This window comes from Mya arenaria, chromosome 5 (assembly GCF_026914265.1).
Source record: "Mya arenaria isolate MELC-2E11 chromosome 5, ASM2691426v1".
Taxonomy (NCBI): Eukaryota; Metazoa; Mollusca; class Bivalvia; order Myida; family Myidae; genus Mya; species Mya arenaria.
Window position 1 is genome coordinate 11,592,906 of NC_069126.1, and position 27,000 is coordinate 11,619,905.

The 27,000-nt window shown below is 33.1% G+C and overlaps 1 protein-coding gene across 1 annotated transcript in view; it reads right to left on the bottom strand.

Annotated features, from left to right (window-relative positions):
- Positions 1-1,885: 1,885 nt before the first annotated feature.
- The window catches only part of LOC128235432 (uncharacterized), a 132,863-nt gene continuing 107,748 nt past the window's right edge, over positions 1,886-27,000 (bottom strand). The window contains exons 113-157 of the mRNA XM_052950253.1: positions 26,755-26,914; positions 26,331-26,537; positions 25,994-26,212; positions 25,714-25,873; positions 25,365-25,609; positions 24,800-24,930; positions 24,505-24,658; positions 23,689-23,904; positions 23,114-23,207; positions 22,567-22,684; positions 22,115-22,263; positions 21,782-21,915; positions 21,337-21,606; positions 19,839-20,111; positions 19,314-19,459; positions 19,041-19,179; positions 18,833-18,936; positions 18,272-18,481; positions 17,936-18,110; positions 14,920-15,188; positions 14,673-14,825; positions 14,396-14,558; positions 14,004-14,149; positions 13,570-13,875; positions 13,307-13,454; positions 12,940-13,142; positions 12,234-12,420; positions 11,526-11,696; positions 10,392-10,820; positions 10,134-10,284; positions 9,280-9,425; positions 9,014-9,105; positions 8,625-8,778; positions 8,223-8,334; positions 7,670-7,880; positions 6,245-6,409; positions 5,909-6,107; positions 5,598-5,749; positions 5,227-5,390; positions 4,933-4,963; positions 4,409-4,444; positions 4,131-4,199; positions 3,834-3,956; positions 3,495-3,557; positions 1,886-2,495 (exon numbers count right to left, since the gene is read on the bottom strand). Of these exons, the coding sequence (XP_052806213.1) occupies positions 2,430-2,495; positions 3,495-3,557; positions 3,834-3,956; positions 4,131-4,199; positions 4,409-4,444; positions 4,933-4,963; positions 5,227-5,390; positions 5,598-5,749; positions 5,909-6,107; positions 6,245-6,409; positions 7,670-7,880; positions 8,223-8,334; positions 8,625-8,778; positions 9,014-9,105; positions 9,280-9,425; positions 10,134-10,284; positions 10,392-10,820; positions 11,526-11,696; positions 12,234-12,420; positions 12,940-13,142; positions 13,307-13,454; positions 13,570-13,875; positions 14,004-14,149; positions 14,396-14,558; positions 14,673-14,825; positions 14,920-15,188; positions 17,936-18,110; positions 18,272-18,481; positions 18,833-18,936; positions 19,041-19,179; positions 19,314-19,459; positions 19,839-20,111; positions 21,337-21,606; positions 21,782-21,915; positions 22,115-22,263; positions 22,567-22,684; positions 23,114-23,207; positions 23,689-23,904; positions 24,505-24,658; positions 24,800-24,930; positions 25,365-25,609; positions 25,714-25,873; positions 25,994-26,212; positions 26,331-26,537; positions 26,755-26,914 (7,413 nt within the window). The 3' untranslated portion in view covers positions 1,886-2,429. The remainder of the gene's footprint in view (positions 2,496-3,494; positions 3,558-3,833; positions 3,957-4,130; positions 4,200-4,408; positions 4,445-4,932; positions 4,964-5,226; positions 5,391-5,597; positions 5,750-5,908; positions 6,108-6,244; positions 6,410-7,669; positions 7,881-8,222; positions 8,335-8,624; positions 8,779-9,013; positions 9,106-9,279; positions 9,426-10,133; positions 10,285-10,391; positions 10,821-11,525; positions 11,697-12,233; positions 12,421-12,939; positions 13,143-13,306; positions 13,455-13,569; positions 13,876-14,003; positions 14,150-14,395; positions 14,559-14,672; positions 14,826-14,919; positions 15,189-17,935; positions 18,111-18,271; positions 18,482-18,832; positions 18,937-19,040; positions 19,180-19,313; positions 19,460-19,838; positions 20,112-21,336; positions 21,607-21,781; positions 21,916-22,114; positions 22,264-22,566; positions 22,685-23,113; positions 23,208-23,688; positions 23,905-24,504; positions 24,659-24,799; positions 24,931-25,364; positions 25,610-25,713; positions 25,874-25,993; positions 26,213-26,330; positions 26,538-26,754; positions 26,915-27,000) is intronic.

The window sequence follows — 27,000 nt, forward strand, 5'->3', positions numbered from 1 at the left end:
ACCTTTTAATTTACCAAAAGCAAGCGTAGTCATTCATAGGAACGTCTGTAAGAAACGGACATTTTGCAAAAACCTATGGCATTTTCGTGTAAATTCTTCAAGGTTGTTAGTGTTTTTTTTTTTTGAAAAGGCAATACAATAATGCAAAAAATGATAAATGAAAGGAAAATGGCAATATAGTGACGCAATTGCCGTTTACAAAGGTGGTTTCCTTCTCGGACCTGTCGGGCAGTAGCACCAGCGATTCAAAAAGGCTTGGTCAATTGCGTTTAATATTCATTCCCTTTCCAAGTCAGCGATCTGCCCGGATATATGGCCTAATTTACCGAATAACGTACGGGTGCTGACAATTATGCACACCACCTTTTTAACACTGATAATCCGTTCGGATACTGACGGCCTTTCTATCTAGTTTGTCGCATGGGTTCATGAACATGCAATGTTGAACCACTTGCAATACATTGCAAAATGTTGTTTGTTTATTATTCGGCTCCTTCGAGGTTGTCAAAACATGGCCTTTCATTTCGTCAACATCATTACAAATCCATTTGATAACTCGATTATAACTTTTGGTTATTTTTTATCATTCGGACACATTTAATCCGGATTTGCGCGAAAACAATGCAAACATATACCTTTGTAGTTTGTATCTCTATAAAGTAAAAAGAGGCTAGTTTAACAAGAATGTGTGTTTTAATGATATCATATACAAAAGCCTATTACATCCGGAGTTACCAGCAAAACGTTTTAGTAATTGAATTCGTCTGTCCAGCAGTTCTTAGGTTTACGAATGACTATTTTACTTACTAGGGCAACACCGTCGTCGAATTAGGCACACTTTTTCTAAAGAAAATGTAATAAAACCTGCATCTTTCTGACTTTAAAATACACACTTTATTCAATATTTCAATATCACGGTCATACATCATTGACTTCATTCGAAGTTAGTCCGTTATTTTCATCACGTTATTCGATTAGCTACATTGTTCTTACATTTACATAAGATGGCCCAAACATAATAAAAATACTGAAGTAATTTCTCAATCTTAATCTCAACTAATTTTACCGCTTAATGCACTGCACAATTCATTTCTTTATGTTTAATGTTTTTAATAGGGCATTTTATCATTGATTATTTTGTAACAGATATTGTCAATACAAAGGGAGAAAAATAATTCTTATGTATACAATGAATAGTAGCTCCGAACTTATAAGTTGTACTCTATTGTATTATGCTTAATGCATTTATTTATATTGTGAAACATAAAAGTACATTTGAAAGGAGAAAGTTGTGTTCGAATATTAATCTTGCTTTATTGCTAAAATGAATTGAAATTGATTTTGAAAATTTATTGTTAAAACAGTGAGATTGTCTAGTAACACAACTTTTAATTGCTAGACCTTATATATTTTCAGAGGTTTAGGGATGCATATTGGCTCTGATGATATCAATTATGCTGTATAATTTAATCACTTAGTGTTGACCTGAATACTACATATGATTCGATTGGCCTTTCTTGATCGTTTGGATAAAAGATACCAAGCTTCCTAAAGTAGTGTCAAAATATGCTAATGCATGTCGAATAGGACCTAAGTTAGGCAACCGTTATGTAGTACAAATATATGTTTCCATATACGTTTGCTAATTAATCGATACGGCAACTCAAAATCTATAATATGATGTACCGAAAACGTCCGAAGAACACACGATGATGTAAACCATGTATAAAATTACCCTGTTTAGGAAAACTGTATCAAGACATGGTCCCAGTCATCTCGTAAAAATAAAATAATACTACACGATGTAAGTAGAACGTCTGTTATTAAAAATGTGGAGATTCAATTAAAATCTACATTAAAAGTTTCGAAATATTTGGGTATTTTTTATTCTGGATAAAGTTTATCACAAAGTCTGAAACGCATTAATACATACAGAAAGTAATGTTAGATGCAAGAAGCAAAACATAATGTATAATCAAGTGGAAGCGAAAGCCTCCGAAAAGTACATGTATTAAGTGAACAATGTAGATGCATATAACCCTTTATAACATGTTTGATAATTTCTATAAACACGGTTAGAAAACTATGCTATTAATATATATATAAATATGCTATAAATATTTGAAGCAACACTGATTTACCAATATATGATACATATAGAAACACACAATATATTTATATATACAATACCACTACGTATATCGCATTGTTTTCTGTTTTGGATACCATTTGATAAAAACCATCTCAGTCATTTTGTGAAATGTGCAAAAGTATCCTAGTATATAGTAAACAACTGATTATTTAGATCAGGCTTTAGAAGTCACTGGAAAAATAATCTTATGTTACAAAAAGAACTACACAAAAGGTGGATATAAACTGTCTTTAAAGAACAGGTATTCATTATTGAAAGTTGTTGATGTTCACAGATCTTAAATCTCCGAGTCATAAGATCCCGTTGACTGTTGCTCCACAGGCGTCAGTGGCAGAGACATCAACTAAAATATAAAAAAATCCCATTAATGTTACGTCCACTATTTATATCGCAATACCAGGTTCATTTTGCCGCCATATTCAAAGTGTTTTTATGTTCAGGCCCGTTATTCAAAAGAACCAGTTCTGCCAGGAATCCCAAAAAGTTTGTTTGTATCAATGAAGCATATAATGATAAAGAAAATAAGGTCACCGTGAATGCGTGTCTTAAATAAAACTTGTAAACAACTTAAATGGCAAAAAAGTATTGCTTAATTGACAATATCTATCAAGGCGTAGGTTTATTTCTCATTTTGTATTCATGGTGGAGATTTGTTTGAATAGCGTATTACATTGTCCTTACATATCTTAAGAGAAAAACGTGCTACTTCATATTGTTTTGAAAAACATGTTATAAACGTTTGGAACTGAATTTGTTTAATAAGGTAATTTTGTCGATAACATATAACAAATTATGATGTCTTCCTACGTCTTTAACAGACAGCAGATTTTGTAAAGGGTATAGCGTTTCTGTTGTAATTCTTACTGTATATCGTCATAGTATACATTATACTTATAATCATAATTAAAACGATCGGTGGTGTCTGTGGCTTTGAATTATTCCGGTCAATACATTTCTGCAATGCATGTATCGAGGAAAATGGCATTGCTTTGTGATACTCGGCGCAGCACTAGAGTAGGTGAAAAAGGTAGGGCGTTTTTGGTATTTTTTTTACTGGAATGGCATATGATAAAAATAATCTGACACTCGTCGTCATACAAAGCAAAATTATTCAACTCGTCCACGACATATTAAGTAAACTCGCTTCTATTATATTACCTGAACGATATAAATATCAATTGAGTATTATGTGACGTGACACATTCTATATATAAGTTTAAAAGTTCATTCTGGAGTGAAGACCCTTCAGAGTCACAACCTTATCCCCAGATTATATAAAATACATACATTTAAAAGAGCATTTTCGAACTTATCTGTAATGTTTAGGTTTTAAATTACTTACTGCTGGGTTGAATCGGGTATTCTTGACCTGCTGTCTTATCTTCTCCACTGTTGGAAACATGACCTATGGAATTGTATTTGAACATTATTACTATATTGTCTTGTTTCTAAACTGTATCCTAACGTTAATAGAATACTCCATTGTAATGTAGTCTGTCATTTTAAATCTACAACAAAGCGTTTTACCTGCTGATTACACAAACGTAGATTTATTGTCAGTGTACACATTTATATACACAACTCTGAATTCTCCTTTTTATTTTAGCCTGTAGTAGTGACTCTACGAGACTTGATAATAAATGTTCTATCAGCGTATCAAGTTTGTAGTCTATGACCTTACCGTGATATCCATATTGTCTGAATCGACAGCATTCTCCGATTTGAACATAGTAACGATATTTGGGCACTCTAGATCTGGAGCCGGATGTCGAAAATCTGGTTCGTTACCCTCGTCGTCTGAAACCTATTTTTTGATTTGTAAATAAGAAAGTTAGTAATTGTATTTGTATATATTCACTTAAAGTACTTCTAGTAATTGAATAAAGATTATATGGCTCACAATATTACAAATGAAAGCTTTCACTTTACACAATATAAGCATTAACGTACAATGTATCGTTTGTAAAGCAAACACTACCTCGGGCGTGCCATTCTGCTGATCCGTAAGATATGAGGACATAGGTGGTTCACTTCCAGGAACGTCGATCTAAACGGGTAAATATAACGTCATAGTTTGCTGAATTTCATAAATAGATTTGTTTGGCCTGATTTGATCTTATCATATTAATGTCGGACAAAAAGTATATATATAAAACACTGCATTGAATGCAAACTCTGTATTGTATTAAATATTAACGAGACAAACAGGAGTGCATTGAGATAGGGATTAGATCATAGCTTACAAAAAAAACTTACGTCAAAGTCATCTTTAAGCCACGTCATTGAACCTTCCTGTAACAAAATCATAATCTTTTTCATAACTTGAAGTTGAATACTACCTGATATATCATAAACAATGCAAACCACAGGGACGAACACAACAGTCAATAACATAACTATGTTTTTTTGAATAGCACAAGGATCGAAGCATACAATTATAGCAAGAGGCATTTCACTTTTCCACAGACGCATATTACAATACTATTAAAACATCTTTAACAATAAATGATGGGGTTACCGACAAGGAACGGTCATTTAACACTATTTTTCATTGGATGAATACCACGTGATCACAACCTCATATTTGTCATTTATCAATAATAAAAACATTAAATTTGAACGCCTTGAAAAAGGTAAATAAGAAAGCTGAACAAATATATTCTCTTCGAGTTCAATTCAAATCCATGAATAAATGTTTTAGATTCACTTTATAACGACTTATCGAAATAACTCTATCTAAGTATTATTGTCATTTGCTACAAAAATAAAGAAAGAATTACCGCTGGATGCACTCGTTTATACTGCGAAAGTCTGCAATGATTTAACAATATACGCAATGAACACACAAATACACAAACAACGCGTACAGTTCCAACTATTGAATCCCACAAATTTAATATATATATTACTGAACATGCCGAGTAGGAAATCTTTTTATGAAAGGACAGCATTGCAATTGTGATAAAAATTGAATGAAAACAACTATAAAACAAGATTGTGTGGAAAGGAAATAATGATGGAGAACGAAAAATATACGATATAGAACAATAAAATAACTAGTATATTTCACTTACTTGTATTTCCATCGAGCGAGGAAAATTCCTAATGCTATAATGACAAGCACGAGTACTGTTCCGACGATAATGAGAGTAAAACTCCATTCTTCTAGGGAAGCCTTACACAGAAAATCACCGCTCTCACAGTTACACATGTAGCCACCATCAGTGTTTTTGCATACCTATAAATATATCAAGTAGACTTTCTTCGCGCACAGTCCTCAAAATGTTAATTTACATAAAATCACGTTATGAAATAAAATACACGGCCAATGTGAAGTATTGTTCAAGTTAAAAAAAATGTGTTGTTGATACTTGTTGCGTCTATCTTTGGTTATGTTATACTAGACCTATAAGAATAGGAATATTTAACATGGAAAAACACATGCCTGCCTGTTTTTACACGGCTTAAAAAGGCATTCATCTACATCGTCCTCACAGTATGCTCCTGTCCACTCGTTCGGGCAGTTGCAGGCGTAATGTTTATCAAAGCCTTCTGTTCTCACAGCATCATTGCAGGAATATTGGTTTGGATATATACCTATTTTATCAGAACGACAACATGTACTTATTTAAAACAAGACTGATCTTGATTAAGAGCACACCGGTCGAAAGCCAAAAGTGAATCGGCCAAATCAACACAAAATACCAACCAGACGCGCAACAAATATATTTTTAAATACAATATTGTAAAACTCACTGCGACACTGGCCCCCATTTATACATTTCATAGCCATAATCCACAGCTCTAGGCTTATAACATCTGAATATGTTTCTCTTGAATCTCGAGCAACCAGCTTTAAATGTTCGATTCCAAAGTTCTGAAGTTCGTCCCTTTTGATAACATACTGTATTTTGTAAACCTTGGCATCGGGTATGTTCAACGCACTGCAGTTGACCTTTAACAGATATATTAATAATGTAATACAGTGGTCGTCAATACCATATACATCTGTAGGTAAGTTAAAGTAAGAAAACTCCCAGAACTACAAATGACGTAAACATTACATTGCATTGGTTTGAAAAAATGTATTACCATGTATTGACACCAATTTGTATCCGAGCCATTGAAAGAGTCAACCAAAAATTGATTTGATGTTGTACTTAATTCAATATCAATTGAATCGTTTAAGTCTACGTCATAAACCAAGAAGATCGCCAAATCGAGCACCACTGAATGTACTTGTTGTTCTCGAATAAACTGGAACAAATAACGTGTTTAATTTATAAAATAAAATTTAAGGTGACTTAACGCATTATAATTGACACTGTTTAACAGTAAGTATAAAATTATCGCTGCCACGGGGACGAGATTGAAAAATTATAAGTACGTAATTTGTGTTCATATAATTGCAAATTTTAGTCAGTTCCCTTTACGTCTATTAAGTAACACGTTTATTTCGACATGGATACAAACAATATTTTAACATCGACAGATTGCTAAATATTACAAGTGTTTGTATTATATTTTTACTGCATACACTTTCATTCATTCCGTATAGTTCATTTAAGACATAATAATTCTAACACATAATAAATTACTGTTAAGTTATATGCTTTAAAAACGTTTTACCATTTATATACAAGAATACGTAACCCAAATAAGTGTTAACCGCTCTGTTTCATTAATTTACTATAACATGACGGGAAAGAACAAAGCATGCAATGTATTATGAAATTCATCTGGTCTAATGGTTATATACTTCTTTGAATTTTATATTTGTGTGCCAAGTCATAATTCGAATATGAACTGTAAACATGATTGGATCGCTATATATCTCGCATTTATGAGGCGTCTCGTTTTTATCGTCTTCAGTCGAGATGTTTATTCGGAGTACCACCATCTTCACATAATCAAATAATGTCAAGAGTTTTTTTTTGTTGGTGTTTTAGTTTAGATATGTATAATGACTTATTCGTCTGGATATACGTTGTAAAATGTAGGTGATCTAAATATAGACGGCTTTCTTGGTGTCCTTTTGGCGAATGAACCGAAGAACCACGCATGCTATTGAAAGCAGATCGTCGAATCAAAGGACTAAAATTCTTCTAATGATCTCATATACATGATGATAAAGATAAATATCTGTTTAAACACTCAACACGTCGCAGGATATATTTCAAATGGAACCAGGACGATTTGATTATTTAATACCTTACATACTGAATTTAAAACAGAAGTTTGTCCTGAAGGACAGGGTATATCTTGACCAGCATTAATGATACCATTGTCAATATAGAGTAAATTCATGTTTTGATGTTAAAACTATTAATTAGGCAATGTATTCAAAGTTGTGAATTCGAAGTGGTCAGAGTAGGAAGTCGAAACACATGCGTTTGGTTTTAAAATTAGAATTACTGGTGTAAAACACAGTTTCCAAACATGACGAGATGAAGATATCTCCAAATCTAGTTTTTAGGTAGTTCACGCATATGAACATTATAAATTTATTAATCTTACTATGACTGGCTCTGTAGGGTCGGACTCAAGCAGATATTGTCCATCCATCGAATAGAGTAAAGCAGTTGGAGGATCATTTATTTCAACTACATTTATTTCCACTTTGCCGGTAGATTTCGCGGGTAAGATTTCATCAAATGCAGGAATATCCACCAAGTCTATGTCCAGCGTCGTTTGCCCGTAACAATTGACACAAGGTTCAATTCGTAACCTGCAGATGTCAAACAGGTAACGTCAATCGCAGATGTATTCACTTATATGATAAATCATAAAATAAAAAAAAAACATAAAAATAAACTGATATCACATGATGTATTTCCATGTTTCTTGTTTGTGTTATTTTGTTTTAATGTTCTATGTCTTTGGCGTTTGCCCAGTGCCATCAAACCGGGTTTATGTTAAAACATTTTGCTACTGAGCGTGTTTCTGTAGTTTTTGCATAAATATTTATACAAAAGAACAAAACAACATCAACCAGCATAAAGAGAATACAAGTTATCATATCTAGTTGGAGTTGTCGTTTAGAATGATCAGTTAAAGGCACGGTACATACAATCCAGAAATATTCAGTTCCACGAATCCTATCGTCATCTGACTTCTGAACGCACTAAACATCACTTTATCTAGTTCATCATCTTGCACAAGCAGTTCAATAACGATTGGTTCTGCAAAATCCATTTTATTTGTTGTGATGATTACCAGTAAAAACAAAAAGGATACTTTAAGAAAACAGTCATCCCAGGTATCTCTGCATGCAGTTTTAACAGAAATTTTGTTTGACAATTAAATGCGGTATGGTAGTCTTTAATAGATTCTTATAGAGTTGCATTCTATATGTTTGGAAGTGTAACATTTTACGACATAAGCACATGCTGATTGCAAAACTATTTACACCATTAACAGTATATGATATCCCAAAGATAGCGAAATGTTGCCACAATAAACAATGACCAACCCGAATCTTCCTGAAGTGAGACTTTCAGCGGAGAAACAAGAACAGGCGGACTGTTGAAAGGACTTGCTCTAACGGTGGCGATTACAAATTGCGTCTCTTTGTACAAGTACATCTCTGTTCCGTCGCTTTTGTTATGATTACGGGTATTGCAAACCTGATTTTGACGTAATGGGTGTAAAATTCGACGCAAAGTGATAAGTTAAAACACTGTGTTTTTTTTATTGATATAAGGTACTGATAAACATGTAGCGCTTTAACAACGTTAACCTTACGTTTAATTGCAATATTGATCAAACGTAAAACACCCAACTCTGATGATATCAAATAAGTAACAGTTAATGTAAAACCACTTTATCCAAACAATCATTATGAGTAAAGCTAGCAATTACCTTTACAATGGTGATTCCAACATCTTTGTAAAATTCCTCAGTACTATTGGCATTTGGGCAGGTCTTGCTAGATATTTGCCACTCCCCCGCATCTGATGTCAAAACAAAAACATGCAATACAATTACAATTACTATTTTTAACACATTAGTGTGTGTCTTAAAACACCTGAAGTGCATACACGCAATATAAAATACATAGCATGTATGCTTGTGAAATTTAGTTGTTTTTTTTTTCTTAAAAATACAAATAAGAGTTTCATTTCTACCTGGATTCCAATGTATCAGCATAGTTATGTTACTGTTTGGATCATCAAAGTCAGAGTGTATTTGTGAGTGTGTTATTTCAACAGCACCGGGCATTTCTTCTTGGCCGATTGGACTGATCACAAATGAGTTATCAACGTGATATATTCTGAAAACAATATTATAACACCAATCCTTTACACTGTAAGTCATTCTATTATACATATTTGTATGATTAGTATCCTAAGTGTTTCTAATTTAATTAATAAGTGGCCATTTGAGGATAGTTTTGCAATAAGGTAAATGCATTTTTCAGTGTCACTGCTTCATTAATACACATAAAAGGTGCTCAAAAGAGTTAATTAACAATGACATAAAAAAAACAGAAAATACTATTCCCGGCGCAACTTCCTATGTCCAGTGGAATAACGAGATAAAAACTGTAAATTCTATACCATATCATAATTTTTATTACAATCTTCTTTGTAATTCATTCATTATCTAATCGACTGCGCAATATACCATTAGTCCGTTAATACTCATATTTGTTTAGTTGCATTAATATACTTTCAAGCCTACACATCGAAATGGTATCATCTGACCAGATAAATGTACGTCACGTTTAAAGATGTTCACAAATTATGTGGAATGAATCTAACAGATCAATTCCATATTGATATGGAAAAGGTTTGGAGCTGTTGAGATATAGGCTTAGTTGTAATTTGAGTAATACAATGTTAAATCATAAATGATATGAGACCGAAAACGTAGTAGTAACCTTATTAAAATGAAACTAAACAAAAGTATCTGACAGTATGTTGGATCCACATTAAACCTAATGTCAGTTAACTGAAAACTAAAATAAAATTATACTCACCGTCTATAAAGTAGTCTTTCAGTCTTGTTGAACGTTTCAAACGGATCGACAATGAAAGCTTTAAACGTCGGAGATGCATCAGATTCGTACACCGTTTTGAGATCAACATCTGTTAATTCTTTCAGCAAAACGCTTTGACCGTCATTCATACCTGGAAAAGTATATAACGTTTGTGAAAAAATATATTGGTATCATATAGAAATGATTTCTGTAATAACATTTCAAATGCGAATAACGTATACGTATTCCTATGCATACCTCTTGGAAAAGTTACGTTTATTAGATTGTTTTCCGAACTGCGTTTCTGCTTCGTATCAATATGCTGTCCTAGAATGACTGATGTTTCGTTGCCACCCTTCGAAGTCGTTAACGTTGATTCATTGCCTTTAACTATGACAGAATTTGAAAGTTTAAAGGAACAAATTTGAGCTTTGTTGCACATTCTCATAAATAGAAACACTGTTCGTCCCGGTTCCATTAGAAAGTTATCCTGTGACTTGTTGACATTATCTTTCAATGTGTAATGTGCTTTACTAAATGCCTGTAATTCCGACAATTTGTAGTAATGTTCTCCGTTCACATAGATGTGGCCATTCTTTATTTCAGCTATTCCAGAAGAATTGATTGCTACCCAAATACAAGGAACAACATCGTCGGGTATGTCTTTTGAACTTCCGACGCAGAAATCTGAAAATACCAACTACATATAGGTCTCAAAACAAGTATTTAATGTAAATCGCATCACTCGATTTCAGGACTTCTCTGAGATCGTATTATTGGTATGTTTTGTGTATTCGTGTTTTATATCATTTCCCACATCGGCTATCATAAGACTAAAAACGATCCTTTCTTTTGATTTCTTAGATGCGTTTACTGATACTTGAATTTGTACCTAAGTAATATAACTATATTCAACTTAACGTAGCATATTTTGTGCGCTCTGACAGAAGTAGCTGAAAACACTTAAATTATCATTTGATGTACCCCTTTAATTCAACTGTTAAATTTAACTAAACGGTTTCATGATAAATCCCTTACCTCTAATATCTGATTAATAGCACTTTTTAATTTAAAGACATGATAATGTCATTTTTAATTCGTATTGTTTGTCACTTATAATTACTTTATGTGATGAGCCGCGTCAAACAACATAGTCCAATGATTAACAAGTAAATGCATGTAAACAATAGTTTGCAACACTAACAACAATTAAGAATATTGGAATGATTGAACAGATATCAGTTTAAAATTGGGTAAATCTTTTATTAAGATATGCAAAGTAGTCAGTAATGGTTAGGGTGAGATAACGCGAAGCATATCCCTAAGTGTTTGATAAAGTAAAGGTGACGAAATAAGAGTTTGAACTGTTTTAACTGCGATCAATGCTGGTACCATATCTTTCAACGGTGTCGTCCGAACTTTCACTCCACTGTTCACCACATGATGTAGGATCTGATGTCTCTAAGGCTGTTGCTGGATACACATTCTCACCGAAACTTTCTGCATTAACCGCCGATGAGTTGATAGAATCAGCACTAGGTGCCTCAAGAAGGACAGTTACACCTATTATAGTGAAATATCGTTATAAATGAACAAAGTACTGTTTACACTCGAATCAATTTGTAGACGTGTGTTCTTCATACCATTTGTAAATTAGATTTTAGCTTTAAAAAAAAAGCGTACAATTTGTTATGCGGTAGCGTCGTTAAATAAACGCACATACTACAAATCAATAAGCAAGACTATTTGCGTTTTATTTTGACGTATTTTTGTAACATGCTACAGTAATATTACCCTACATGTTCATGTATGTGAGTATTGTCCAGGAAGCTGCCAATGTATTTTAGATAAGATGTAAAGATATTATATATTGTTCATGGTTTGAACTGGTTTTACAAAGAAATGAATAAACAGTACACTGATACTAAATATACGCTAAAGGTGTTGTATATCGCATTTGAAACTTGAAACTTGAAGTTGAGACATCCGATATGTTATGTGAAACATAGTAAAGGATGAGGAATATACAAAGAATATCTATGGCAGCTATGACAGTTGATAATATACAAAGCATGATAAAGAAGACCTAGCATACTATACCTCTGGTATCGTAATACACCGCTGTGAGGTCAGCTTCGTTTATACATTTGACAGAAATGTAGTAGGTTTTGTTATGTTCCAAAATTCCTTCCAAACTATCATTAATTCCAATTGAAGTTTCACCTGTTGAGGTAAAGGTTTGAAGGTCCTGTCCTTCAGCATATGTTCCGATTGCCCATTGATATTCCTGTATTTAGCATAAGATTATTAAAGCTGCACTCTCACAGATTAAACGTTTTGACAACTTTTTGTATTTTGTCTTGGAAAGTAATCCGTTAGTAACAATTTAATCCATAACACATTAACTTTCGAACGGAAGTATGAAAATCTACGAACTGATCTTTTGTCAGCCATATTTGATAATTGTTTTGCAGATATTTACGCAAAAGTTTGCTCTTTCCAAGACAAAAAATAAAAAAAAGTTGTAAAAACGGTTTATCTGTGAGAGTGCAGGAACTTTAAAAGTATGTATATATAACACAATACTGTGTATTACTAATAATATACATTCTATGTATTTCGCTGAGAGAGATATTACATATCCACTGACTCATTTTCAAACTGCAATGTATTGCGTAACTAGAAGCCATATTGACATTAAAAATGTTGTACTTAACACTGCGATTACGATCTTATTTAAACACTAAACACATTATATGCAGTTTCTTGATTTGTAAGCGCACAGAGTAATACATTAAATAAATACCTTGATTTCATTCTCTGCATCTTCACAAAACCATACAGCCTTAATAGTATCGTTTGAGCCTTGATATTCTGTTTCTGTAAATTCCCCTTGTCGAACGTCGATATAAAATGTTATCTGAAGATCAAACGTCGGTGGTGTTGTGTCTATGTAGAATCCGTTGGACGCTGACAATGCCTCTTCACCGGATCCGAGTATTGATTTGACTACAATGAAGGAATCTTTCATCATAAACTGTTCATTAAAAGGAACGTACATTAAAAATAGTACTGTGGTTTAAATTTATATTACAGTGCCAAGTTGAGTATTCAATGTGATATGAGGCTCACTTTGTTTAAATCTAATATTGGTTTTTGAATCAATGACTCACCGATTAAATAGTACGACCCATTGACTTTTCCAGATAAATTCACTTGGTCTAGACTAAATTGTATTGCAGTATACCGTTTATGTTCACAATCACTGTGACATATGAGCTCCGAACACATGCCAACACAGGGAATACAAGGCTCAATCACCTGCAATAAAGTACGCACATTTTTAGTAAAGGCTTGCTTCAAAATGAGTCATATAGTATATACAAATGAAATTTGCGCTAACCAGAAATACACAGACGATTAAAAAACACTGTACCTTTCTAAAGTCAACGATATCGGGTTTGGATGGCGAAGAACCGATTCCAGCGAAATATGAAATAACAGCAACCGTTCCCCCTAACCACGGCGAACCGTAGCGACAGAGTTCATTCGCCTTTGGTGGAATTTTTAATAACTTAAAATAAGAATATGTTGTCCAACTATCAAATATGCTCATTTCGGGAATAAAGTTGTTTTTATTCCAGACATTAAGAACTAACATTGTTGTATTGGAGAGTTCGGGAATCCCGCACATTTCAGAGAGTTCTTGCTGGTCAGCAAAGGCATGAACACATTGTGTAACCTACAACAAATAACAACCTGATATATAAATAATAAGATAACCAAGACTTTTGCAACAGAAAATTAACACTTATGATGAAGTCAATAGAAGGTCAAAAGTATGGGTAAAGATATATAAACAGTAATTACCCGCAGATCGTCACGATGAGCTGAAAACTTTATAGTGTACTTATGGTAATCTAAAGTAGGATTAAACTGTATTTCGGACGTTACTGACATAGTTCGATACGTTGTGTTAAAGAATCTGCACCAAGTCACGACATATGGGTTTGATCCTGAAAAGACAAACGATAAATTACAAATGAAACTACACGATAAGCCCAGTTTCAAACATGAACACATTGTTACAAGGCACGAGGCAAGGCACCAACATATACGAAAAGAAAGACATACCCATCCTTTGTAATCAAATATTTAAATAGGGGATTAATAACGAAAAGAACAATAATTCTCGCAATAAATTCGACACTATCGACTTTAATCTAAACATTTGCTAATATTAAAGGACATGTCTGCATTACCTCCATATATTTGTATTCCACAAGCTCTCTGAGCTGGAATCCCAGAATTATCATTCAGTACAGGAGGTGGTTTACTTGTAGAGGTCTCATTATATGAAGTATATGTTGTATTTATTTCCAAATTATTCCAATATTCTGTACAGTTGCATGGGCAATCATCAACCTAAAATAGTATAGAGTGGTATTAATTGTTCCTGTGAAAAGACATATGAAAGAACTTGTTTTCACAAAATAACTATAATACGATATAACAATATAATATTTGTAGTGATTTTACTTCCGTTTCCGACCGACAGCAAAGGCATTCGTCTATAGAAGCCCAATTGTCAACTGGCCTGTGGTCAAACAAATGTAGATCATCGCTTTCACCATCCCAAAATGTTAATCCCGTGACAGCATATCCGTCATTGTCACCTGTATTAATGCTTATCTGAAAGGAATATCGTATTCGATATAAACATTACAAAAACAAAATTCCAATATGTACAACAATGAAATGATTCATGGTACGTTTTAAAATTTACCTCATAAAGCCCATCCATTACAAAGCTAGCAGATCTGGTGTATGCTCCAGAATACCACTGTTTAAATTTTGTATCCCTGGCCATTTTTATCTTTATTTCGTCTTCGCCAAGGAGATGTACATTAGCTGGTCTATAGATCAATCCCCATTGAATGCCATTTGGATCATTTATGTGTTTTATATCGAGCGTTCGCCATCCATCGTCATTCATAGGCATGTCCTGCTGAGGGCAAGCGTCATCAACCCATAACGGGTAGTGAAGTATGATACCTATACAAAAATACATTGATAACTACTAAGCAAATGCATCGTTAAATCAAAGGATACAGGTTGAAGAGCGGAAACAGCCATGCATTTATGACACTTTCTCTATTTTGATCGACTGATATACTTTATAATCGAAGTTTAAATAGTTTTATATACAAAATTATAGCTACATGTTCATGAGATAAAGTTTATTCTACCAACGTGGGGCATACTATCGCAATTATGCATTCGTTTTACACGAAACTTGACAATATGTTCTTGATCAATTTAAAATTAAACATTGGTAAGGGTTTAAAGTTTGAAATGTTTACACAATTCCGGTCAAATCTTTATTTTATGAATTTTGTTTACAATTACTATAGAACATGGGTTCTTCGAATGCTATGTTATATGTAAAATAACAAAACACTAAAAGGCACGAAATAATGTAACCCAACAATATACTGTCCCGATACACTTAAGTTTGTTTTGTTATTCTACAAGCCATTGTCAAGAGTGGAATGCCCGTGGTAGTTATTAAAAGCTGCACTCTCAGATCAGCACACAATTCGGAGAAAATATAGAATGTCCTTATCCGGCAATTATGATCCATGGTTAGTTGGATACCAATGAAACAACGGCCTAAATGTTTCTCTTCTTGAGCAAAATATTTAACTTGATTAATTACTCGTTGTATAATACCTAAATAATATGGTCCCTACATCCAAATCAACAAGTTACGTGACTAGTGCTACCGCAAGGGAATGATAGGCACGGAATTGCGTATTTACCCTGCAATTATCTTAATTCTTTTTGAACCAATTATATTTTTCTTTTGTCACCGATGCAATTCAATTAAGATCGACAAGTCTTACTTTACTGTTTTTTTTACACTTTCCGTTGCAATAATTTTAGGCAGTTTTTAGATGTAAATGAAACAGACAAATACGTATCCGCCAGATAACTGGTAAAACCATGTGGCTATAAATAGTAATTTTGCTTTTGTAAGGCCCTATATTTATAACATGGAAAACATTTATAATTTAGTAGCACTATATTAGGGACTACAAAAAAATAAAAAATTTTTTTTTTAAATTTCATGTTTGTCAAGTTTGTGGATAGGTAACATTAAGGCTCTGACGCGTTTCGTTTCAAACAAATGTTTCTTGTTTTCATATCCTCCCCGAACTCAATTTATTGAGACTATGAAGTAGGAAAACGTATCAAATACTTGAGCCTTTAAGGTAGACGAAACACTCAACCAAAATTTCATTTTTCATTTTATGGAAATGAAACCACCAACGTATGTGTATGGCTTGGGAAGTATATGCCATTTGACAGGAACGTTTCATTTTAAGTCAGTTATAATAGTATAGATGCTCGCAATCTACAATCAACACTCTATAAGCAATATCTTGAACCACTGACCATCCACACTATTTTACCATATCTTCCACTACAGCTTAATCAGTACTGTCTAGGGTGTTTCAAACAAAATCATGAGGGAGTCTGTAATACCCCATATTCCAGTTCTAAGTATCAAATGATTACTTTAAAACATAGTCCATATATTGCCTCTTTTATTGTAGATAGAATTTATACTTTTTCAATATCGAATAAATCGTTCATATCTCAAAGTAAAACGGAAAGGTCAAGTATATGTTGATACATAATTATATGAACAACTACAGAAACAAGTCCAGTAGTCGAAGGTTTATATATATTGTAAAACTAGGGGTGTTTATCAAAGAATGTTAGGTACCGTCTTGGAACGGTCAGTAAAAATATATTTTAGTAGAGGTTAAAACTAGGTAATGTGCACTACCTAACACTTATCCCAACAATTCCAAATCAATAAATGTTTAAGGCAAATTGTATCAAAGTATGCATTAAATTGAGAAACAAATTAAGAATACAACTAAAAGAAACCCCCAATCACTTCATAATTAGGGGTTTCCCAACTCTATCTGCAGACCAAGAAATACAATGTTCCTCATGTAAAAACAATCAACTTCATGGATATAATACAGTTATTGTTTGATATTAAAATCCAACAATTATTAGGAAAATTAAAGTTATATGATCATTTAGTTTCATAATAGTATATAGCATTGTAAATAATCTGGGAATAATAATGCTAATTAAAAAAAAAACATTATTCAAAATAAATCACAATTTATGTCTGCTTAAATCTTTTTCCAGATGGTAAATCTAAGACACATTGGATCAGAGTGAGACAAACGTCTGGAAAATAACGGTTTTAAAGATAACACAAATCTTCCAACGTCTCCTCAAATTATACGACTGAAAGATTATTTATGTCAAGACGCTAGATTCAACTTTAAATATTTTGTAAGATACATCTGGAATATTTATTTTTATTTTTTTATCGTTTCCCTTTATTTATTTTGCGGTATTTACTTGCATTTTAAAAAAAATAAAACGATATAGAAAAGAAATGGATGTGGTCAGGATTCGAACTTATTACATCTTGGCAGACGATTAGAAAGAAATACTATACGTTATCACAAAGCCATCGGTAAATAAACCTTTTGGCGTACATTACACTGATAACAAAAAAATGAACGGAATGACTATCGCGAACTATTCTACAAAAGAGACCGATAATGACCTAATTGTACACGAACACTTAGGTTTTAACTGTATATTTGTATAATGCTTTCATTGTAAATGGTCAGGGACATGATACTTTATTAAGACAGTATACACATATCAGGTCTAAATGAATTACGAACAATACACTTAAATACCTTTGATTGACGAGTCGTTCCCCCACCAAACCACATCTTCTTTTATATTGGTGCCCTCTGCAACATAGCCGGGTGATGGTTTTGAATTGTCATATAGTATTGTCGAGGTGAATGCAACAGTTTTTAAGGCTGCGTTGTTCACGGCCTCAATAGATACGAAGTAAACGGTGTCTCGCTGCAAAACAAGTACAAACATTGTTTTTAAAAGAAAATGTATTTTACTATCTCAAAGTACGAATAATCTTGTTTTTAAGTTTAGATAAGAGGCCATTAATATCATCCAAACTCATGGTTCTAAGTTGAATCATTGAAAAGTAAATATTAATGATAACCAACCTTTAACGAAATGTTATATAACGTTATGTTTTCGTAATTCGGAAGAACATCGTATGTCACAATTGGAGTGAGTGTGAGTCCCTTTTCATCAATTGAACAATGGCTGCTTGTCCACAACGTGACATTAAAGTTTGCTATTCCTGACTCCTTGTCTGCAAAGTCTTTCCATCGTACACTTAATTGATCACTTCTAGATGAATAGGCAATGGCCTAAAAATATGAAAAACACTTACGTTTTTATATGATTTTCATTAGTATATAATTGTTTTCTGACGCTTTTAAGTTTTTTTTAATATAATGCATTCATGAACTCATTAAGAAGGTGTCTGATTGTGAACAATTAACTTGATTGATCTAAATACCACGAACGTTCATAATGTACAAAGTTTAACTGCATACGTTTTAAATTAAAGATAATCGTTTAAACGTATTTCTGTTTTCACTCAATATAAAATATAATTAAAAAAAAACCCGTTAAATATAGGGATGAAAATAATTTAGAAAGAAATAATGACATAATTCTTCAAATAAAAATCAGTAAATAATAGAAAACCGTTTCACCATATCATAGTAAGGTCCTGCAGTGATTTTTCCATTGGTAGGCGGAGTTATGTCCACAAGGAATCTTTTATGTGTCATATTGCATTCACCGGATTTATCCACCCCTGTTAAAAATGTAAACGTTCATTAAGTAAATTCAAAACAATACAATAATCAAAACATGTTGTAGCGTCCCTTTAAATGGTAAAATGTCACTTAACATACTTACCAAGAACCCAAGCATAATACGTATGATTGTGGATAAGGTTCAGATTTTCAATTTGGGCTCTTGTATCAAGTTTGACATTCATGACATCGACTATATCAAAGAGTCGATATGTTAATACAGTCCTTTCGTCTTTAACAACCTGCAATTATACACAAAAATACTTCCTTTAAATCGGAATATCAATGTCTTACCTTTACTATAATCATAAAAAATACGTAACGTAACAAATCTAAAACTAATAAAAGCGTATATTTAGATACGAATACAACTCACATATTTTCTACAATCGCTTTCGTTGGTTAAACCAGTGGATACACCTATATAATAGAGCATTATCTCCACTTTTGAATCGAATCCACTCCAAGAGAATTGTAGTTCATAATCTTTATTCACAAAAGCCTGCATGTTTATTTCACCAACTGAAAGCAATATCGTTATATGCAGTATAGTTCACATGCGTGATTTTAGTTTCAAATGATTTTCATTTTTTTCCATTTCAACCCAATTTTATCGCAGACATAATTATATTATATAAGTTTTAACAATGACAATCATTTTGATACCTCAATCAAAATTGAAAGATTAATTCATTTAAATTCCAAACCAGATAAATAAAACCAACAACAGTCAAATACAAATATAAATCGACGAACTTCCATTTAATCAACTGAAGGTTATGGTAAATATTTACTCAGTATAGCGCAGCCTTCAGAAAAATTGCATTAGTGGGAGGGCTTAAGCTGTAAATGACAAATAGTTTCGCATACAGAAAACAGATCACCAATACATGGTTTGTACCTGTGACTCCGCCCTGAAAGTTTACATAAAACCCATTGGATAGCGCTAGTGCGGTTGCATACGTCTTGCTATAAGCCTTTACTGTAAAATAGTATATAGCATTTCCGGCTTCCAAATCAAGATTGCGGAAGGTTGTTGATGTATTTTGACCGACATTCGTAAATGGAACAACGTCATCCCTTGTTTGAGGAAAACGTCTGTCAGTACCGAGAGCGACTTCGTAATATGCTATGTCCATGGATTTGTCCATTTCCGTCTCAAGTCCTTCGTTGCCTTTAAAATTATGGAAGATTAATTACACACATTAATGTAGAGTATGTTGGTAATGAATTTATGGACAATGCATTTTATTATACACATGAAGGCAGAACAGAACAGAACATTATTTTACTTTGACTTATACAATTAAGCATTTCGTCAGACAAAAATAGCTGATAACTATAATCTATTTGTGTGTTGTAAAATATTACATTAATAGTACGGGCTTATCATACAAAGATTAGTTCGCTGGAGATATAGTTCTGCCCTTCTTCGTTACCATTATAACTTATTAATATAATAATGCAAATTATAAAGGCGGGTAATTTTGGCGTTGATGTAACCCAAGAGTTATATAAAAGCAATCAGGGAAGGAATTATACTGTTTGACACATTATTTCACTAGCGTGTGCTCTAAATATGTTAACCGTTTGTATAAATTCGGGCTAAAAATAAAGACCGTAAACGAAAATTGAAACAAAATAATTGATTAAGTTACGAAATAATTACCAGAATTGTGTAATCATTTGAAATCATAGCCAATATCGATACAGAAAGCTTTAAGAAATAAGATGGTTGTCTACTCATCCTCACTGTCCACGAATTATCACGAGTTGTAAAAGAATGCTTTGGTAAGAATGTTTGTCAGTGTATGAATATGATATTACTTTGATGTTTCAATATGCAAGGATACGAATCCTTACTACATTGCAGACATCTTCGACAACATTAAGTTTGTCGACAGTATTGCAGAATTGCAAAAGTTATTAAGGTATGAGTTTTACGGGCTTATTCTATCTTGACAATTTAAGGCACTAGTTGGTTCGGAAAGGTACGGTGTATTTTGAAATTAGAATGTTTTAGTAAATCATGTATGAAACAGTCCTAGTGTTTTTCAATGATCAAAACAGTGGACGTGTCAAATACTATTAAATAGCTTTACTAAATATAACTCAGTGCATTCCAGCTTTAAATGAATGGCAAATGATACTTTGGATACTGGTATATATGGGTGTAAGAAGGTGACGAATTCGAAAGTGCCTTTTGACAACTAGTGCATTTTTTTCCAAGTTGTCGCATATACGTGAATACACAAACATGCCACAGTAAATCCGTCCTAAACATGCAGACTGTGTCGATTGTTTCGTTTGTTTCTTGCCATTGAAAAAAGTAATGAACTCGCTGTATATCATAGCAAAATGTTATGACGGAATACAATAATAGAAAAGCAATGATATACCTGTTTCAATTTCATCCATTAAAGCCGTATTTCCCTTGCCGAATGCGTCCCAGTTTGCTGATACGTTTGTGCGAGATTGTTGTACTGATACGTCGTATCCAATGATGGAACCATCATACACTTCACCGGGTATGAGAAGGTCGGAACTAATAGTAACGCCATTGGAGCGCACTGTGTATGAATATCCTATAGCATTGGTAACTCGCAACAAGCTATAGTACCTTTCACCTTCTTCAACATCAAGTTGGTCGTTTACGCCGTGTGTTGAGGCTATACACAAAATGTAAAGACAAAATATGTTTTGTGTTTATATGTTCTTTTATTAGCCCAACAATTAAAATATTAACACAATACAACGTCTCGACTGTTATTTCATTTCCCATGAGCTGTTAAAGTGTTTCTGTATAAAAAAGTTGAAATTTAATCAAAAGCAATTATAACTTACTATACATGTCTGTGAAATTTTGTATTATTCTTCCGCCAGTAGATTCTATTGCCCATTCATACTTTGTAGCAGGACATGGGTCCCCTGACACATCCCACTTAGCCTCAAGCAAAGATGTCTCTACTTGGAAGTCTCTGATAAACCGATTAAAAAAAGTTACCACAAAATTATCTTAAAAAAACAATTATCACGATTCTAAGGAAGCATAGAAATGTGCAAAATACAAACGCTGAAAGTTTTGATTCTTTCACGATATGCTCTTAATATGTGTATCATAAATATTTGCATAATTTTGTCTTAAGTAAGTTTTATCAAACACATATAAGGGCTTACATATCTCCATGCGAATTTTGGTGGTAATCGTAAATGCCGACGTGATGCAATGGAGGCTTTCCTTGGCTCAGATACGACATAAACACGCCGTTAGATATAATACTGGTTACTTTTCCGGCATTATTTTCTGCTTTTATTGTCGCAAAGACCTGCACAATTAGTATAGACTTATCACTTGTAATAGAAGTTGAATTATTGATGTCTTTTTCATCAAAATAAATCTACATGTATTTTAATCCCATTGTTTATTACATGAACATATTGATATTCGAATCAGAATTTTAATACTTTTTCTAATTTGTATAGAAAATATGAATTTTGTTTATAGATTAACGGAAATCAGTTCAACTGATATACATTGTTGTGTGTAAACTTCTGTTGGAGGAATATATCTACCACAATATGAAGAACAAAACTGATATTGTATTCGTTTAAATGCTAATATGCCATACCTCTATTTCACCGTTCAGATCTATGTTCGTTATCACATAATTTTGAGCATCATGAGATATGGGAAAGAACGGCTTTATTTGACCACCGCCTGGTACAGTTCCAATAGATATGTGCATGCTGTAAAATAAAAGTAGGGAAACTGATACTTCTACTTATACTTATTGAAAAAAGGATCGTAATCGAAAAACAAATTGTTCATGTTATTTGTTTGCATTTATTTACCACTTTCATATATTGATCTATTTCTGTGTGCATAATAGTTTTACTTCTTTACAAAGTTAAAATAAGGGTTGATTTAATTCGTTATTGTGTTTGTCGGTACGACGGCATGAAAGCACGCATAACTGCAATCAATCCTAAAATCATCATTATTATATAGTCAGATCTTCTCTTTTCCGAAGATCAATCGACTTTGAATGTTCTACTTTTGAATGTATTTTGATCAAAAGTAATAACAGAACTGATTTAACACAATGGTTTCGAAATGATATTTTTTTAATAATCTGTATTCTGGAATTTGTATCGTTTTTAATAAAGAAAGGACACCTTTTTATTCCGGATTCAGGGTCATTGATTGGAGACCATGCCACTCGTATGGTGTTTAACGTCTCTTGACACACAGCATCAATGGCGCTGCACTCTGTAAGGTAACATGTTTTCCTTATCTCCCCATATTAACAAGTAATAACGTTATTCAAAAATGAAAAACATACATCACGTATGATGTAAAAAGCCCTTATTTATTCATCTGTAGCAGTTATTACTGCTTTGTTAAGATGCATCATGATGGGAATTATGCATTCATCTGACCGGATATTAGAGAATGATTAGAAAGAAGCAATTGTTTGTCTCTATTCAGTCAATTTCATAAAAGCTTATTTTGTTGGTTAAGAAGAAAGATAAGATAAGCTCTGTCAAGTGCATTTTAATTAATAATATTTCTCACATATGAACTGACAATAAGGAATAGTCATTACTGTTATGTTTTTCATTTAAAAATGAGCTTTCCTTATACAACACAAGTGTAATGAAAAACGCTGTTGTCGTTTCGTATGCCTTTACATTTAAAAAATGTATTTACGATTTGGTAAGTCACATGCTCAAAAACCACAAAGACGTACCTGCAGGTCCAACACAGGCCATTTTAGCGGAGTTAACAGTTTTTTCTGAATTATTTGGATCTACGTTCGATCCACTTTTCAATTCGACTACCACACCCGAGCTTGGAGGGGTATCGTCTACTGATATGGCAGCTGAGAATGCCCGTGTTTGCAATCCGACGGAATTTTCAGCAATTACTGTCGCAAAGAATATATCCTCGTGTTTAACTGGTAATGCTGAAAACAAAAACATGTAACAATATTTATGCGGAAAGCTGCAGAATCAAGCTCAGAAGCAAAATGTTTAAACATAAGCCCGGTTTAATAGCACTGGGTAAACGCCAAAGACATAGAACATAACATCACAAACAAGAAACATGGAATAACAGCACAAAACTCCACAAACAGCGCAGTGCATACATACTATATATAAAAAACTAGGTTTGTTAATAAAAGTTTGTTAGATAGCGCCCTGGAACGGTCAGTAAAATGTAAATTTACTGGGGTTTAAACCAGCTTGTGTGCACAACCTCATTCTTATCCCAACAATCCCGAATAAATCAATAAAGTAATAGTTTGAACGTCATCATATACCCAGGTATACCATCCATTATTTGTCTCTTAAGTTATTGCTATAATCTCGTTTAAATTAGTAAATCTTAAATGTTCTATTCAAATATAAAAAAGCTAGGTGTGTTTATCAAACCTTATTCATTTCTTTGAAATGCATTATTTATTTATATATCTAAATTACATTTATATAATGTCAGTACAATCGAACATGACAAAACTGTGATCTTTCAATGGAACAGAACCAAGCATTGCAATATATGTTACCTGTAGTAGTGAAGTAATGAACATCTCCGGACAATACTTGTTCATGTGCTAGGTTGTCAAATCCTTCTTGAAATCCAAATGATATGAAATACTTCTCAATTCTACTCTCGAGGTCAACAAAACCTGACCATTCACACGTAATGTTGAAATGACTCTGAGGATATAAATGAACACGAGTATACATCTTTTAAATGTTAAAACGAATTAGCGACAGGTCGAACTTAATTTCATGTATATTCCAAAATTAAAACACATCACATTGACATATATAGAAAAGTTCATCTTATAAACTCACTTGAATATATTCGTGGCATTCTACAAATCCAGGTACTGGACCAGAGTTGTCTTGTATTAATGATTGAGAATAGGCCTTGCTCGTTATTTTTGCTTTATTTTCCACAGCAACAGACAGTATATTTGGCACACCTGTCATACCGAAATATTTGCACTAATTTTCATTATATTCAAAACAGAAATGTAAATTACTATCATTTGTATTTCTTTTTGGATATATTTTTTAACGTTTTTACTTTAAATTGAATTTCCTTATAGACAGGAAAATTCATGGCTCTGCTATGTAAATGTATACTATTTTCCTAATTTTTATTTAATAAAAATTCTAACTTTATGTGTAGCAAAATGGTCTTTATTTAGCACAGTAATTATATAGTATAATTATTTGTCACCATATCAATATATGTTTATTACTGAAGAGATACTTTAAGTTTGATATTATGATAATACAATCCGATCGAAATTTTAATACACATGAGGAAGGCTAACATATACAAAACTATTCTTGTGAAATACCTTAAGCAAATACGGTGTTATTTATTATGCAGCAGTATAATAACACAAACCTTGCAAAGCAGGCCGAATATTCTTCACGGGAATAAAGGAGGTTCCAGCAACAGAAGTGTTCGAGACTTCATTACCAGTTATTTCCGTAGAAAATGGAAAAGTGCCAATAGAAAACCAAGTAACTAGTATATTGTCTACGTTATTGACATCATGGATTTCATCATCGCTATAAGACCATGACCCAGATAAACTGGAAGAATCTTGCTGATATATTGGTTTTGTACTTGGAGACCCTGAACCAAAACTGAAAAAAGTTTTACAACACCTTTGAATAAGTAAAGGTTCGTTTCATGTTTTACTAATACAGCAAAATCAAGGTTGTCAAGAATTACTAACATTAATACTTACGTCTGAATACGTAAATGTGGTGGAGTTATGTCTGCAATAAAAGCATCAGTTGTTGTTTGCATGATGTTTCCACCATTTGTAATTGCCCTCAGTGTCGTGAAATAAGTCTGGCCAGGAACGAGAGCGAGTGTCACTTGAGCTTGTCCGGCGCTACCCAAACCTTTGATATACAATTTATCAGGCAATGAATTTATAGAACTCAATATCAAAACAAAAACACACCAATAGCAGTATGTCTACTGCGAAAATTCAGTTCATTTTTGAAATTAAGTTTCCTTACCATGGTGATCAGAACTCTCTGTTTCCGTATGACTTATTCCATATTCTAAGTACGGTTGTACATCTTCTCCCTGTGGCGATGTTCCGATGGCCCAGTCATATGTGTGAATACCATGCAAAGAACTTTCAAAACCACTAAAACTCATCGTAACAGTGTGCAAGTCTCCTTGGTAGTCGATGTCATGTGTGATGCCTTGCTGTGGACCATCAACAGCTATTCCTGTAGCAAGCAAATTTTTTCTCAAATGTTAACATGTTTACGAGCTGATTTTTTTATTTATTAAATGTAAAAATACGATTTAAATCAAACAAGGTCATGCGCCGAACTTTTGATTCACCTGTAACATCTTCCGGTACAATGACAATAGCTGTAGATGTTGCGCGAGAACTCCATAATCCTGCACCATTTTTAATCTCAATTGAGACATAATACACGGGAAAATAATTGTTAGGATCAGACGTATCAGTGTCATTCAGCGTACAATGTATGTATAAATCTTTTGCATAGTTGTCTTGCTCTACCCAATTCACCACGCCGTCAGATCCTAAAATATATAAACCTTTTTGTTTACAACACTTGCGTGTATGTAGCTCCGCATGTATTTTGTTATCACTGCCAAGGCAATTCAATTTGGAAATAGTTACACTTAGATACCAACCAACCAACTAAAACAACAAATCTTAAAGGCTGTACGAAATATATTTAAGATTTTCAAAGCATTTTACAATTGAAGTGCAGTCATGATGCATCTTATGTTTTACCGTTTGATGTCCCTACAGCATATCGTACTCCTTGTATTCCGGATTCATGGTCATTGGCAACCCACGATGATTTAATTCCGCTATGATCAGATTGCCAAACGAATCCAAAGACCCTTTCTTCATCGTCACCACTTAAAACCCCCACTTGAAGTTTGCCAAGCTAAATAATATATTCATTTATGGCATATTTAAAAGGTCGTCCTCTCGAGATTTTTTTAAAGAAAGTTTGTTGTAATACAAAATAAG